General features: G+C 38.6%; 3 protein-coding genes across 6 annotated transcripts in view; all 3 read right to left on the minus strand.

Moving 5' to 3' along the window:
- Window positions 1-13,974, minus strand: part of LOC116692455 (rho-related GTP-binding protein RhoA-C) — a 732,216-nt gene that overhangs the window by 444,143 nt on the left and 274,099 nt on the right. The window lies entirely within an intron of this gene.
- On the minus strand, window positions 170-10,891 carry tnnt2a (troponin T type 2a (cardiac)). Of its 4 annotated transcripts, XM_032520760.1 has the most exons (15): window positions 10,732-10,874; window positions 10,546-10,645; window positions 10,286-10,296; window positions 8,648-8,725; window positions 7,806-7,862; window positions 6,070-6,093; window positions 5,754-5,778; window positions 3,029-3,092; window positions 2,795-2,911; window positions 2,616-2,693; window positions 2,396-2,506; window positions 2,199-2,308; window positions 1,976-2,066; window positions 1,845-1,885; window positions 170-433 (listed from the first exon to the last, which is right to left on the minus strand). In XM_032520760.1, the coding sequence occupies exons 2-15, from the start codon at window positions 10,581-10,583 to the stop codon at window positions 400-402; spliced, it is 879 nt and encodes a 292-aa protein (XP_032376651.1). In that variant the 5' UTR covers window positions 10,584-10,645; window positions 10,732-10,874; the 3' UTR covers window positions 170-399. The 4 variants fall into 4 exon arrangements, with proteins under 4 accessions (XP_032376651.1, XP_032376652.1, XP_032376653.1 ...); XM_032520761.1 differs by lacking the exon at window positions 8,648-8,725 and having other exon boundaries at window positions 10,546-10,615; window positions 10,732-10,891; XM_032520762.1 differs by lacking the exons at window positions 7,806-7,862; window positions 8,648-8,725 and having other exon boundaries at window positions 10,546-10,615; window positions 10,732-10,891.
- Window positions 11,217-13,974, minus strand: part of lad1 (ladinin) — a 7,003-nt gene continuing 4,245 nt past the window's right edge. Inside the window, exons 7-14 of the mRNA XM_032520743.1 lie at window positions 13,624-13,667; window positions 13,493-13,535; window positions 13,228-13,271; window positions 13,049-13,115; window positions 12,785-12,919; window positions 12,586-12,672; window positions 11,845-11,972; window positions 11,217-11,736 (exon numbers count right to left, since the gene is read on the minus strand). Coding sequence (XP_032376634.1) covers window positions 11,874-11,972; window positions 12,586-12,672; window positions 12,785-12,919; window positions 13,049-13,115; window positions 13,228-13,271; window positions 13,493-13,535; window positions 13,624-13,667 — 519 coding nt within the window. The 3' untranslated portion in view covers window positions 11,217-11,736; window positions 11,845-11,873. The remainder of the gene's footprint in view (window positions 11,737-11,844; window positions 11,973-12,585; window positions 12,673-12,784; window positions 12,920-13,048; window positions 13,116-13,227; window positions 13,272-13,492; window positions 13,536-13,623; window positions 13,668-13,974) is intronic.

The raw sequence follows: 13,974 nt of genomic DNA on the forward strand, positions 1-13,974 counted from the left end.
TATTATTACAGTCTTAGTCATGTCGTAGCCTGTCTCTGAGTCGGAAGAGTCTATTTGCTTTAAGCTCTCTGCATTCATGTCTTGAATGTCATTTTACTCTCTGGAGTTTTGGGTGCTCATAAACTCATGCACCCATGCTCAAAAGTCTGAAAGAGCAAGAAGTCATTGATTGAACTGAGATTTTTTTATTTACACCCTAAACACAGGGGATCTTAATTAAAAGTTGGTAATAAGAGGAAAACAACAGAGTGAGATGGCGCTTTTAAACTGGATATAATTGGTACTGTAGTTGATGGTTAAGTGGAAACCGGTGTGACTGGGGTGTGGTAAGAGAGTCATGGTTTTGTTTGAGGCGCTGGCTTTGGAAAAGGGCTGATAGTTACACTGCTCACTCAGCAATTACTTCCTCAGGCCTCTTTTGGTCCTCTTGGATCTGTTGAAAACAAGGACTTGTCACATGAGGCAAAAGACAACATGTCCACAAAAAGCATTAAGAATGCACATTTAAAGTAGCTAATATTGTAAGGTTGCAGAATCATCTACAATAGATTTTGACAAAATACCAAGGCAAATAGCACACTGAGACATAGAAGTGCTCTTTCAGTGCTACTGTGACAGGTGTAACAGCTGACCGGCCACACCCGGCCACTCAGCCAGCTCTCTGTTTGAGTGAGTAACAGAGCCTCGAGGGGCTTGTGATTGGTTGTGAGCAAAATGGCAGCTGGGCTGTGGCGGGGTGGGGTGCTATTCTGGCATCAAAATGCCATTTAGGTTAGTGATGAGCATTCAAAGGACCACTACACCTAACAACAATTGAACATGCATTCAAAGTACAGTACCTGATGGTCTTTTCTTAACACTACTATTTAAATGAAAACACTGTATGCTATGATCAATGGGTCAAATTATAGCTATTGTACTCTGTCTCAATATGGCCATGCTAATATATGATATGTTTACAACGATGCATAATAAAGTTCCTTTGAATTGGATTGAGAGAGAGAATAAAGAGAGAGAGAGTGCCGCACAAAGCAGTGACTCATTTGAATAAAACAATCTTCTCATTGTCTTGCAGCACAAAAAAAACACAAGCACCTCTCCAGGAATGTGCAACGTTATCAGATTATAAGTGAATGCAGAGCATAACCTCTTTGGCATCATTCTGTCTGTTGCGCTGTGTCTGTGTCAGTTAGATTTGTGCATTGGTATGAGAAGCAAGGGGTACAGCAGAATTCCTGTGACACAAACCCTCCCAGGTTGACATGGCTATTGATTGGAATTGTGGAGGTATTTGAAATTAGAAAACTTGTTAATTTCTGCAATTTCAGCGTTAACTGTAATGTAGTGCAACATGGTGGCATGATGACCTATTTCACATTTGTGCTGTGCTTATTTTCTGCACTGCATTGCTTTGCTATCGTCTTATATTGTTGCAAACTGCAAACGCCAATCAGACTGCTAGTTTGGGGGATGTCATTTTCTATAGTCTGTGGCCCAACAGGTAAATTAGGTCTCCAATCTAATGTTAATGAAAGTGTCAAGATATTAAAGTGTTGAGATATTAAAGCATCAAACATGCATTTTAAAAGGAAGAGATGAAAGCAGTTGTTCTCCGTCCCTGTTTGATCACCTCTGTTGAATTGCAGGAGTTTTCTACCCGGAAGTTATTGTAAACAAACATTGTGTCTTTGGGCCTTGACAGGCACTTTGAGAGAGGTTATTTATAGGTTTTGTTCTGAAACATAGTCTGTGTGCAGACGTCCATGAGCGTGGTACATCTGTGTGAAAAGTGTGTGTGGCATCAGAGAGAGAATAAAAAATGAAATTCATGAGTTCATTCTTACATTTTCTGATGGTCGCTGACGCGGTTCCTCAAGACATTAATCTGGAACAAAGAAAACATGCATGTGTTACTCCAATGTGGTCTATTATCCTGTGCCTTACTTCAAAAATATATGTGGCGTACTGTACACACTTCATATTTCTGTCTGGTGATCTGGTACTGCAGTTCAAACTTCTCTGCCTCCAGCTTGTGCATCCACTCCCACAACTCTTGAGCTTTCTGCCTGTGAGACAAAGATACAGTAAAATGGGACATTGTAGTTGTTTTATGTTATGTTGAGAGATTATTGTCAATGTCTTGTGTATTAGAAATAATGTCCCTACTTTGTAAAATGACAAAATATGTCTCTGCCTACTTAATTCTGTCTTGGCTCATGTTCTCGATGTCCAAAGATTTGCGTCTTTCGCTCAGGATCTTCTTCTTCTTCTCTCTTTCAGTCTGCCTCTTGCCACTCCGTTTTTCTGTCTGTAAAGTATGTAAAAAGAAAAGTTCTCTTCTACATTCTTCACATTTTAAACACTTTCACTGCCCACTATGACCCCACCTGCTCACCAATTTCTGCATGTAACCTCCAAAGTGGAGGCTAGTGAGGGTTTTCTTCTTCTTAGCTTCATCCTCTGCTCTCCTCTTGGCCTCCTCATCCTCCTTACGAGCTCTCTCGTCCTAAAGAAACAGGGATCCAAAGAGGAGGGATAAGTTTGGAAGTGGTTCATTCAATACAGTGGATGCAGGAAGTATACATTACATTACAGTAGCATGAACATGACTATACCTCAAGGCGCTTCTGTCGCTCTTTCTCCCTCTCACTGCAGATTCTGTGCTGCTCTGCTCGCTCAGAACGGCGCTTCTCCTGCACAACAGATCATCATCTTAAGAGATCTGAAAGCAAATCTTTAACTTTGTGTTTGTGAAAATGTTTATCTTTAATTGGTTTAGATGTAAAGCTCTCACAATCCTCTCCGTGAGATTAATGAGCTCTTCTTCTTCCTTCTTTCTGCTCTCAAAGTGAACCTCAATCAAAGTCTGAAGCTCCATCAGGTCCTTCTCCATCCTTTTACGATGTATATCCTACAGAAACAGGGGTTCAGTATTTCTTGTGCTTTCTGGCATAGGTGTATGTTTCATAGGTTTTACACCTTTAGGCAGAAACAAATGCGCTGTATGTACTGCAAGTCTGTCACTCACATCAAAATCCACCTTCTCTCCATCTGGGATCTTAGGAGGGATGAGGTTGGGCATGATAAATGGCCTGGAGATTTGGAGGGAAAAAAACACAGGGCAATGAGTGAACAACACAGAGAGTTATAGGATAAAGGAAGAAAGAATAAGATATGTATGAAAAGAAATGTAAAGAAAAATAAAATTTCATTAATCCCTGTCACTGTGAATGTCAATGCAACAGCAAGTTCAATATGTCAAACAAATGGCTCTGCGTGTCACAATTGTCAATATTTTATTGGATTCTTTGGTTTGGAATAGATTTTTTTTATTTATTTTTAAATGTTTTTTAGTGTTGCAAAATGAACTTAAACCAACCATTATAATGTAGACAGAGACGTTTGCTAATCAGAAGTTACATTTACTTACATTTTATGTTTTAAGTCTATAATCTACAATTCACGTTCTGCATTCATTGCTGATCATAATAATGTAAAGTAAGTCTTTGTGTTGGGGTTTAAAGGGTGAGGTTAAACTGATTAAAAATAGGTTACACAGATATATTCCACTTATTTTATATTTTATATTGTTTTAACTTGCAGAACAAATTTTGATTTTGTCTTTCTATTTTATTATAATTCAATGAAGTTATTTGGTTTTGAAGCTTCGTAAAGCTTCCCATAATGCTTTGGGGGATGTAAACAGGAAGAATGTTATGGATTCGATGTGTATCGGTTGTATTTATTTTTTTTTTTTAGCATTTTAGTAAATTGGCGCCATTAAAAGTGTTAATTATTAATTATTCCGAATTATTCACAGACTTTTAAAGATTAATCATCAGCAGTTCCTGGATGACATTGATGCTGAAGAAACGTAATGTTAACTTGGAGAAAAACATGATGATTGTCAAAGACGTTGGAGTCTGTTTTCTGGGATTTCAAGCAGATTTGGATGGATGGAAGTTGGACATAGGCCTACACAATGTTACTGACATCCCCAGGACAGGTAAGTGACACAAAATCTAAAAATAGGATTGATTTTTGGCACAAATTGCGAGTGTGAGTTTTGTCTGTAATACATAGCTAGCTAGCTATGTATCACAGCCACAGCTATGTATGCTACATTAAACCAAAGCCAATGTGTAAAAACCACAATTTATGATACAGATTATTTCTTCTCCAGAGGCAGTATCTTTGTACAGGTAAAACCAATAAAATATAAAGTGTTGATTATAGAGCTTCAGCTAGAAGGATTTTGTTACGTTTACACCATACTCCCGCCGTGGAAATAGGCCTGTCAATGACTACCTTCACACACAGAACCAGGTTCGCTGTTTCCTCCTTGTCGCTACCCGATTTGAGTTGAGTGCAGATGTGAGATGCGCATGCTCAGATTTAAACATAGACAGTTAAAGAAATTGACCAACAGATCCCATTGCTCTGTGTCACTCCAATAGACTGTAGATTTGTTAACTGGCTATGGATGTAAGTCTAATGTAGATTTGAGTCGCGCATGCGTCACTTTGATACAAGTAGCATACAAGACGCTAACGAGAGACTTATGTAATGTCAGTACAGTAAAAATGACATACTTAACAGAGTTTGTTAACTGCTGGCTACAAGTTAGCAATCAAACACAACAAGGTTGTCAGTTGGATGGTGTTTTTGAGCTAACGTTAGCAATCAAACAATCATAGATAGTTAAAACATTTTTGAAATGATTCCCATCTTATGTTATTGTTTGTAATGAGAAGAAAAGTTTATTATTTCTTGGATTTCACAAATGTCAGAATGACATGTTATGCTGTAAACCGTTTAAATCTGAGCATGCACAACTCACATCTGCACTCAACCAGAGCCGGTCTGACTCGACTCTCATTGGGTGTGACACGTTATGCTGTAAACCGTTTAAATCTGAGCATGCGCGATTCAAATCTGCACTCGACTTACATCGGGGAGTGACACTCTGGAAGGAGACCAGTGAAGGCCATTAGAAATATTTTTCCGGTGATAGCTGAGCGTTACTGCGCAGCCTCCAACTGAGCTTGACGACGTAGATGTGACGGGGGCAACCTGTCTTAAAGTTGTAAGTCTTCTGGTAGCTGTGCCAAGAAAAATCTCAATCATTCCCAATCTTGCAGAGACGGAGAGCATAGGTATATGCAAGGAGATAACATAGGCACAGGCTAATTATTGCTAACTAAAATGCTAGTTAACATTACTAATTAAACCTAATTACAGCAAATGTAAATCAAAACTGTCTGCAAGCTTTTCCTAACAATATGGTGATGTGTTGACTATGATAGCAACTCGCTTGGTTATGGCACATCGCCTATTTGTACAAAAACGTCTTCTATGGAGCCATAATGTGACAAACAAGGTAGTGGAGCCTTTTAGACATTGTCGTATTTCTTTAGAGGAAAGGCTTACCCCCTTGGATTTAAAAAGGTTTACGGCATAACGTGTCATACGACTCATATCGAGTAGTGACCTGACACCCCTGCTTCCAGTCTGTGTGCTAAGCTAAGCTAACCAACGGCTGGCAGTACATGAGAGTGGTAATGATCTTCTTATCTAACTCTAGCTCTTTAGCTCTTTAAGAAAACATAGCATAACAAGAAAACAACATAGGCATTTGCCAACATTTCAAACTATTATTTTTAATTCAAAGGCTCTGCGTGTAGTGGTATAATTAACCCAACAAGAAGTATTTGGTTTCAGTGTGTACATCAGGGAGTGTTAACGTTACTCACTTGAATTTCGGTTTGGCCTCTTCCTCTGTGTAGAAAAAAAAACAGAAAGAGACACCAATGAGCTAGTCTAGACCACACACACTCTCACCAAGAGCACACCAAAACATTTCGTAATCCTACCAGGAAACGCCGTCAAAGTATGACCATGGAGCCTGTTTATACATGTGCTTGTAACAACGGGAAGCTTTAGTTTGGCTGAGTTCATCAAAATCTAACTCAGGGTACATGTTGTACATCCAAGAAAAGCAAAAACAGATTCACAATGAGTAAAACGTTTCAACATTTATATTGATGCAATTTAGATAAACTGCGTTACCTTCTCCTTCCTCCTCTTCTCCATCTGAAACCAAAATAAGATTCTTGAGAGGCTTGCGTGAGTTTGAGTGTCTGTGTCAAATAAGTGTGTATGGGCATTAGAGGACAGTAAATAGTTGTGTTTTATGAGTGTTGACAGACACACATGAAAAGATAAGAAAGACCAAAATAGAGCACTGAGAAAGCCAAGGTGTGTGTGTGTGTGTGTGTGTGTGTGTGTGTGTGTGTGTGTGTGTGTGTGTGTGTGTGTGTGTGTGTGTGTGTGTGTTGTGTGTGTGTGTGTGTGGTGTGTGTGTGTGTGTGTGTGTGTGTGTGTGTGTGTGTGTGTGTGTGTGTGTGTGTTTTAATATCATGAATAGCATTTGGTCACTTACTCACTAAAGAAGGTATGGCATCTATGACACGTGAAAGGCCATACAAGTAGGAGGATGAAAGGATAGTTTTGCAGGTATTTGTTCATAAATCCAAGTATCGGACAAATTGAAATTTAGTGGTGCTAAATAAAGGTCAGGGGATCACCAAAGTCACTACAAATGATTGTCTTGTAACCACGAATCTCTGTTCAAAAATGTTGGGCCCTTCCTGCTTGTTGATGTTGAGATATTTCACTGGATGAGTGAAAATGTTGATTAGTAGCGCTAGAGGAAAAGTCAAGGAATCACCAAAGGCAGTAGGGTTCATTATCTGGGCGCTGTGAATGTCTGCACAGAAATCTTTTGTGCCAATCCATCTGATGCTTGTTCATATACTTGATATGTCAGCCTGGACTACTGTAGTGGACTAACAATGCCATCCCTAGCATGGCTAATGCAAACTACTCTTCTGATGATAAACTGAACTTGGAGGTGAAATAGAGCTGGGCAATAATACAATAATGTATTGTCTTTTAATGGAATCTATATTGTTTCCATTGTTTAAATTTGTTTTTAATAACAAGAGCATTTACTCAAACCTCTCTGAAAAAGCTATTGATAAAATAATATACTTTATATTTGTCAACTATTTAATTCACACAGTAGTAAACAAAATTAGGCTTTGCCATATGGTTGTTTCATATAGAATATTCACTTATTGAATACCATTTTGTGTTAATTCAAATTTGTGAATTTAATCGTTATCGAGATATGAATTGGCCAAACTGCCCAGCCCTAAGGTGTAGTGCTGCAGTCACAAACCAGTTGAAATATCTCTTTCTCCTGCCCAGTTTGCAACACATCAGGGGACGGCTAACAGGCGCCACGCAGGGCGTTTGCTGATTTGGAAGCATAGATGCAACGGAAAGATGACTTCGAACATCTCTAACATTTCATATGATTGGACGTAACAAGGAGACACACCTAAACAATTGCTGATTAAGAATATATATTTAATTCTGACTAATAAGAAAGAGCCTCAGGGATGGGAGGGATGGGATGCCTTGGGATTACTTTCACCCAGTGGCTATCTGAGGTGACTAAGAGAGAGACAGGAGAGAGGAGGAAAACATAAGGATTTGACCTCATTGAGTCGCTGCAGACTGTCACATACCAAAGTGAAGTGTGACTGATAAGCCGATAATTTTCCTGTCTGTCTCTGACTGATGCTAGACAGAATAAATGTATCACCATTGCTCTGCTGCCAACACACACTCAACCCAACACGTCACCTAGATGTTATCTTGCTGGGAAACCACGGGCACAACACCGACAATGTGTCTGCACTCAAAAAGAACCATGTTTACCCCTCCGAAATCCTCACCTATTTCTTCCTTGTCCTCCTTTTCTGCCGCAGGTTTGTCATCTTCCTGTACGGCATCTGGAAGAGAAGGAAGTTGTACATCAAATAGACACTCCCAGGGTGTATTATATTAACTCATTGCCTTATTGTATCACTCTCACTTGTCGATTTCATAAGTTCAATAATGAGAAACAGCTGCTAGATCTATAATTAAATGGTGTGTATGTGAGAAAGAGATGTGATGACACAATATATTCTGCAAGTTCATGAGCAGTTGAGTCAATCCCAAATATACGATAAAATGTCATTATACACAGAATACCCATTAAGAAAGCTCCAGAATTTCTATATACCCACTTAAAAATGCCCAATGACATGCAACAACATACTTTCCATTATATTTTTATTATAATTTGAATTGTCATCTGTGTTTTTCTTCTTCACATAGGCTAAAAAAACATTTCTGTATTTATTCATTTATTATTTATTTAGTTTCAGGATTTATGTAGTTATTTTTCATCCTGTATGCCCCGTCTCCTTATTTGCCAAATGTTTAATGGATATTTTCAGCTCAAGTATTATTATTTCTCTGTAATATTTTAACCCAAAATACTCGGCTATAGAACATTTTATTGAACATTTTATTTAATACTTATAAACCAATTTTGCATCCTAATGTTTATGCCCAGATGCTGTGCATAGTGAACTCAATCATAGTACATGTAGTATGTTGCAGTATGAGTAAGAGCTCATGTTATCATGCAAAACTGCTGGTACTTTCACAACGTCCACAAAAACAGCCTCCCATTTACCGACTATGGAGTATTTAAAAAAACGCTTTCAGCTCAAAGCACACGCAGTACCTTCCTCTGCCTCCTCCTGCTCCTCAACCTGCTCCTGCTCCTCCTCCTCCTCCTCCTCCTCTACCCCCTGCTCCCCTGCTGAGCAAAAGCACAGAGCCGTTTAGAGCCATTCAGCCAGCAAAGCAGCCAGCAACATTCAAACAGAGAGAAAGAAAGAAAGTCTTTCAAAGCATGACCAAATCAAGCACGAATGCTTCTGATGTAATCATTCATGAATGTCAGTCCCAGCCGATGGTGGACAGTGCACTCACTCAAGAACCGTACTAAAGTACAAATCAGAGGTACATGAAGTACACTTAAGTAGTTTTTATGACACTTTCTACTTTTACTCCACTACAATTATTTGTTATTTTTACTTTACAAATGACATTTTTGCATAAATAACCTAACCCAACAGTACAAATAGAGCTCGTAATTCAATTAATCGATAAGTGTTTTGTTCTTTTGTTTTAATCAACAATTCCAAGTTCCCAAATGTGTGGATTCTCAGCTCATGTTTACTTTCTTTAATGTACTTACTTACTTGCGCAAAACAAGCATTGTAAAGGTGTCACCTTGGTGATGACAATTCTCACTATTTTCTGGTTTTCTTTACAAAACAAAGAATCAATCTAGACCATACACGGCAAATAATCCATAATCTAAATAATATATGGATGAAGTCCTATACAAAATAGTTCCACTTTAACTGTGTAATAATAATCTAATGATCTAAATATTGTAATGTATCAGTCACAGCGGCCATTTATTCTGTATGAGTACTTAGAGTTAACACCACTGAGTACATTCTTCTGATTATACTTGCATATTTTTTTACTGCTTATTTTAAATGCAGGACGTTTAATTGTAATGGAGTTATTTTTTTATTTTTATTTTTTACACTGTGGTGTTACTACATCTGAATACTTCCGCCACTGGTCACAGCTATGTTATTTTAACCACAGGGGCCCTGACTATCCACAATCCACCGGTTGTTCTGGTAAGTCATGACCACAAATCTTATATCAATGACCCAGAGCTTCATTTATAAAAGTTCACACAATGTCCCATACCTTCAGCAGCCTCCTCTTCCGAATCATAGAGCCAGGAAAATACACAAGAGAGGAGATGTACAAATGTAAGCACACAATGAGAAAGTACTGCATGTTACATACACACACCTACTTTAGCTTTCATGCAACAACTAATTACAAGCAAAATATAAAACAGGAAATCATAATCAAAACCCTGAAGAAATAACTTTGACATCCTCTGGATTTTCCAAAAAATCTACCTACTGGTGCAACAAGGAAGTCTTTTGCTACAAACGCACTTTGTGCTGCATTACGATAAGCCTTAAACATTAGGAAAAAAGCTGTTGATCATATAGCACTGTACATTGCTAATTTGTGTGTACAACAAGAGCTACAGTTATGGAAGCTGCTTGCTGAACAGATAAGCTCAACATTTACATTTGTTTCATAAATCAATTTGACATTTTCATTGACAGGAGACAACTGTAAGAGCGTCTTTACATTCCTTTTGACTGGATGTAGAAAATGTGTCAAACCTACATGGCTTTAGTTTTAACAGTAGTTCACATCTTTCAGTGCTGTAGTTGTACTGCAGTATATGGTGAATCGTAATGGAAGTTCTTACCTTCTACCTCCCTGTAAAAATCAAAACACGTTCATACATTATTATTCTGAAAGAAAATCGTGAATATGCAGCAATGTGTTGTTGATATTACAGCAACATAAAGCTGTCATTTTAATTGATGTAGTTAAGGAACTACAATGTATAGTTGTGTAACAGGGTGTATTTTTACAGATACACAAGCATGTTATGGTAATAATCAAGCGGAAATGTGTTTAAGCTTTAGTACGAAATATAAAAATGAAAAACAAACTTCAACCTACTCCTCATATTCCTCCACCACGTCCTCGTTGTCAGACATGACAGGGAGCGTTCAGGTGTGCAGCAGTGAATCTAAACGTTAACCAGAATCTGTAAATTCACCTAGAAATAATGTTCTCTTCACTTTTATTACATCTTGATAACAACATTTAAAGCATAAATACTGGGTTATAATCAGTGAAACTTACCTGAATAAGAGTGATGAAGAAAGACAGCTGACGGAGTGACTCAACGGGCAGCAGAGGAGAGGTCGCTGCTTTCACTAATAGGAACGTGAGGTGGGTCTCAGAGGGTAAAGGGACGGACTGTGTATGGGGGAGAGAGGCCTCAGGACCCCTTGTTATTTTATTAATAACTTTTAAGATAGCATGTACCCTCCATTATCACCTTTCCCAAAAAAGGCCACAGTGTGCACAAGTGTGGTTTGCAGTGCCAATAAGATCAAGATAAAGCACACAGTTGCTCACAGACAATGACTCACACACCACATACACATTTTCTCGCCCTTGTATGGCAACCTGCCACTGACAGAACACAGGCATCAAGCTCTTATCTACCCCCCCCCACCCCCTCCCCCTGCTGAGATAAGTAATGTTACATAGTATACATTAAAAGAACAGGAAGTGTTTCCATGTTGTGTAAGCAAGCAATTTGAAGAAATTCACGACAGACGTGTAGTAATAAAACATTTTATTTATTAGACAGGCAGCACCTTGCCCACTGAGACACAGAACTAGTAGGTATATTTTAGCTGATTAGACAAAAACAACATACAGTTACAAGTCCCACAGCTGCAATTCTGTAAAAATAGACGTTTTTAGCCTTAAAACCTACACCTGTTTAAAGTGCTTGAAAAAGTACACAAAGGCAAATGGCTGAAAAGCTTTGAAAGAAATATTTCACTTTCCTCACCGTTTTCTATCGCTGGTCTTGTCTCCTGATATTTTTTTCTTTTTACCCTTCCTCACACATTAATGTTCATGGAATATCAATGTTTGAAATAAGACTTATTTGTACTTTAAGCAATGCATTAGTGTATAATTAAAGCCTCCTTACTCTAAAAGCAGTATCCTCAACACACTTTTTCTCTTTATGGCATATCTGTTCCTCCTGGCAGGGAAGTAACAAAAAACATAAAAAGCTTGCAGAAAGAATCAGTCAGTCATGGCATCCACCCCACCATCTACTAAATCCTACAAATAAGGGCACAGAAAGGCAAGAAATTATTGCTGAAGATACACATTTTTATTTCCTATTCAAATTTAAAGTTATGTTAAAGTTGTGTGGGACAGTAATCTCACTTGTTGGCTTTATAAATATACATCCTTCTTCACTTGCAGAGTTTTCCAGGGCTGGGTTTTGGGACACTGTTCTCCTCTCTGGTCTCAAACAGGCTCCTCTTACCGATGATGTCCACATGTCTCAGGTCCTGCAAATAGGAAATTGAAAAATGATCACACTTGTTTTTACAAGACAATCAACCCTCAATACAACAGACAAAAGTAAATCATAAAACGTCACCAAAAATGTGATTCTTTATTTGCTCCGATATGACAAAAATGGCAGTGTTCTCGTAGCCATGGAAACCTTGCTGTTAAAACTAACAGCAACCCAGTTACTGTATGTCATAGAAACTGTTTTGAACTTGGACTAAATTTCTGAAGTTAAGTCAACCAGTTTTCAGGTTAAACTGTGAACCAAAGTCCCTAATCACCACCAGAGGAGAACAGAATGAATGTTGATTTCAGAATAAAAGTACTTCAGTTTCCTATTCATTTATATTATAAATAATCATAGTTTCCAGGCCTAGAGGAGAAAAAGTCTATTTTTAAAATCAACAAGGAACATAATGTGAATTGGTTTTGGTAAGGGCATCCTAATCAAATGTGAGCAGCAGGAAGAAAACAAATATGTCCTGCTCTTGAGGCACATACAGTATAGATGAAAGAGTACTACTGCCCTCTAGCTGCCAGATGCTACACTCGTTGAACCTCTTATATGATGCAGTTTCAGCAGACATGTAACAATGCAAATAGCCTCACAGTAGGAAGTGAAGAACCAGTATTGTTGGTCTTGTTGACCCAGCGGTTGATCCGGTCTGACATTCCTGATTGGAAGCTCCTAAATTCCTGTGAATTTCCGACAGAGATGTGAAATAATCAGAACCCATCCATGCTAATATCAGTCTGTGCATTGATGGCACATGCAGATCTGATAGGGGATTTCGAGTAATAAATGTACCTGTCTAGAAACTCCCGGGCTGGTGGGGCTCGCCCCCTGCTTCTCCTTCTCAAAGAGGCCTCTCTTCCTGGACACCTCGTCCAGCAGAAACAGGGTCCTCTGGGTCACGTCTGGAGATCGTATTATTTCGGACTTCTATGCGCATATAGGAAGCAGAGTCAAGAAAGAACATCAGCGTTGATATGGAAACATTTTTTTACTTATATATTTTACTTGTACAGTGACTTAAGTTGCGTCATTCTGTTTTGTTGCAGAGAGTCTGACCTGTGCAGCCTGAGCCAGTCTCTCCATCTTCTCCTGGATGGACCTGGATGAAATCCTCTGCCTAGAGCTAGACAAAACAGAATGCACATATGCAAGGGCTTTGTACACTTTCCTTGACTAAAATAACAATAATTCAAACTTTTAGAAAAGGTTAAAACCATTTGGCTGGAAAAACTCACTTTCTTTGGAGGGATGATGCTTTGTCTTCATCTTCATTTTGGTCCTGGATAATTAACATTACACACACACACTCATTATATACACTATAAATCCTCTATGTACAACCCTAACTCAAAAACATACATTTTATTATTATTATGATCCAAGTCAACATTCCTAATCTTTTTACTCAGCAAATATTGAAAGAATACCTTTCCGTCCAAAGTGCAAAGTTATGACTGTTAATCTTACTAAAAAACTGGATTAGATAGCTAAGAATCTTACTGTGTTGGATTCAAACTTCTTGGAGGCCAACCTCACACTCGCACTACAACAGAATACAGCAGTCAGCAACCAATCTGAGGTAGACAGATCCAAAGACAGGAACTTATAATAAAGACAAGGATGTTGCCTACCTTCTCTGCAGCGGAGCACTCTCTTCTTCTTTCTTCCTCATCATCTGTGGAAAACCAAGCACATGTGAATGTGCGTTAGCGAACCTTACAGCCAAATATCAGCAGCTAATGACCAGCACAAATATCCCGTCTCTTGTGATGTGTTGGGGTGTTAACAAAGCAACCAGTCAGCAGTAAAAGCTGGTAAATATTGCTTCAGCTATTAGCATAAGCCCGAAGCCTGAGTGACACAACCAAATTACCCTGAAATGATAGTCTATCAGCTGATGAGAGATTAAACCTTTTTTTACAGTCAAATAGGCACAGAATAATGTTGGCATTTAGCTGTGTGTGTGTGTGTGTGTGTGTGTG

This window comes from Etheostoma spectabile, chromosome 7 (genome assembly GCF_008692095.1).
Source record: "Etheostoma spectabile isolate EspeVRDwgs_2016 chromosome 7, UIUC_Espe_1.0, whole genome shotgun sequence".
NCBI classification, from domain to species: Eukaryota; Metazoa; Chordata; class Actinopteri; order Perciformes; family Percidae; genus Etheostoma; species Etheostoma spectabile.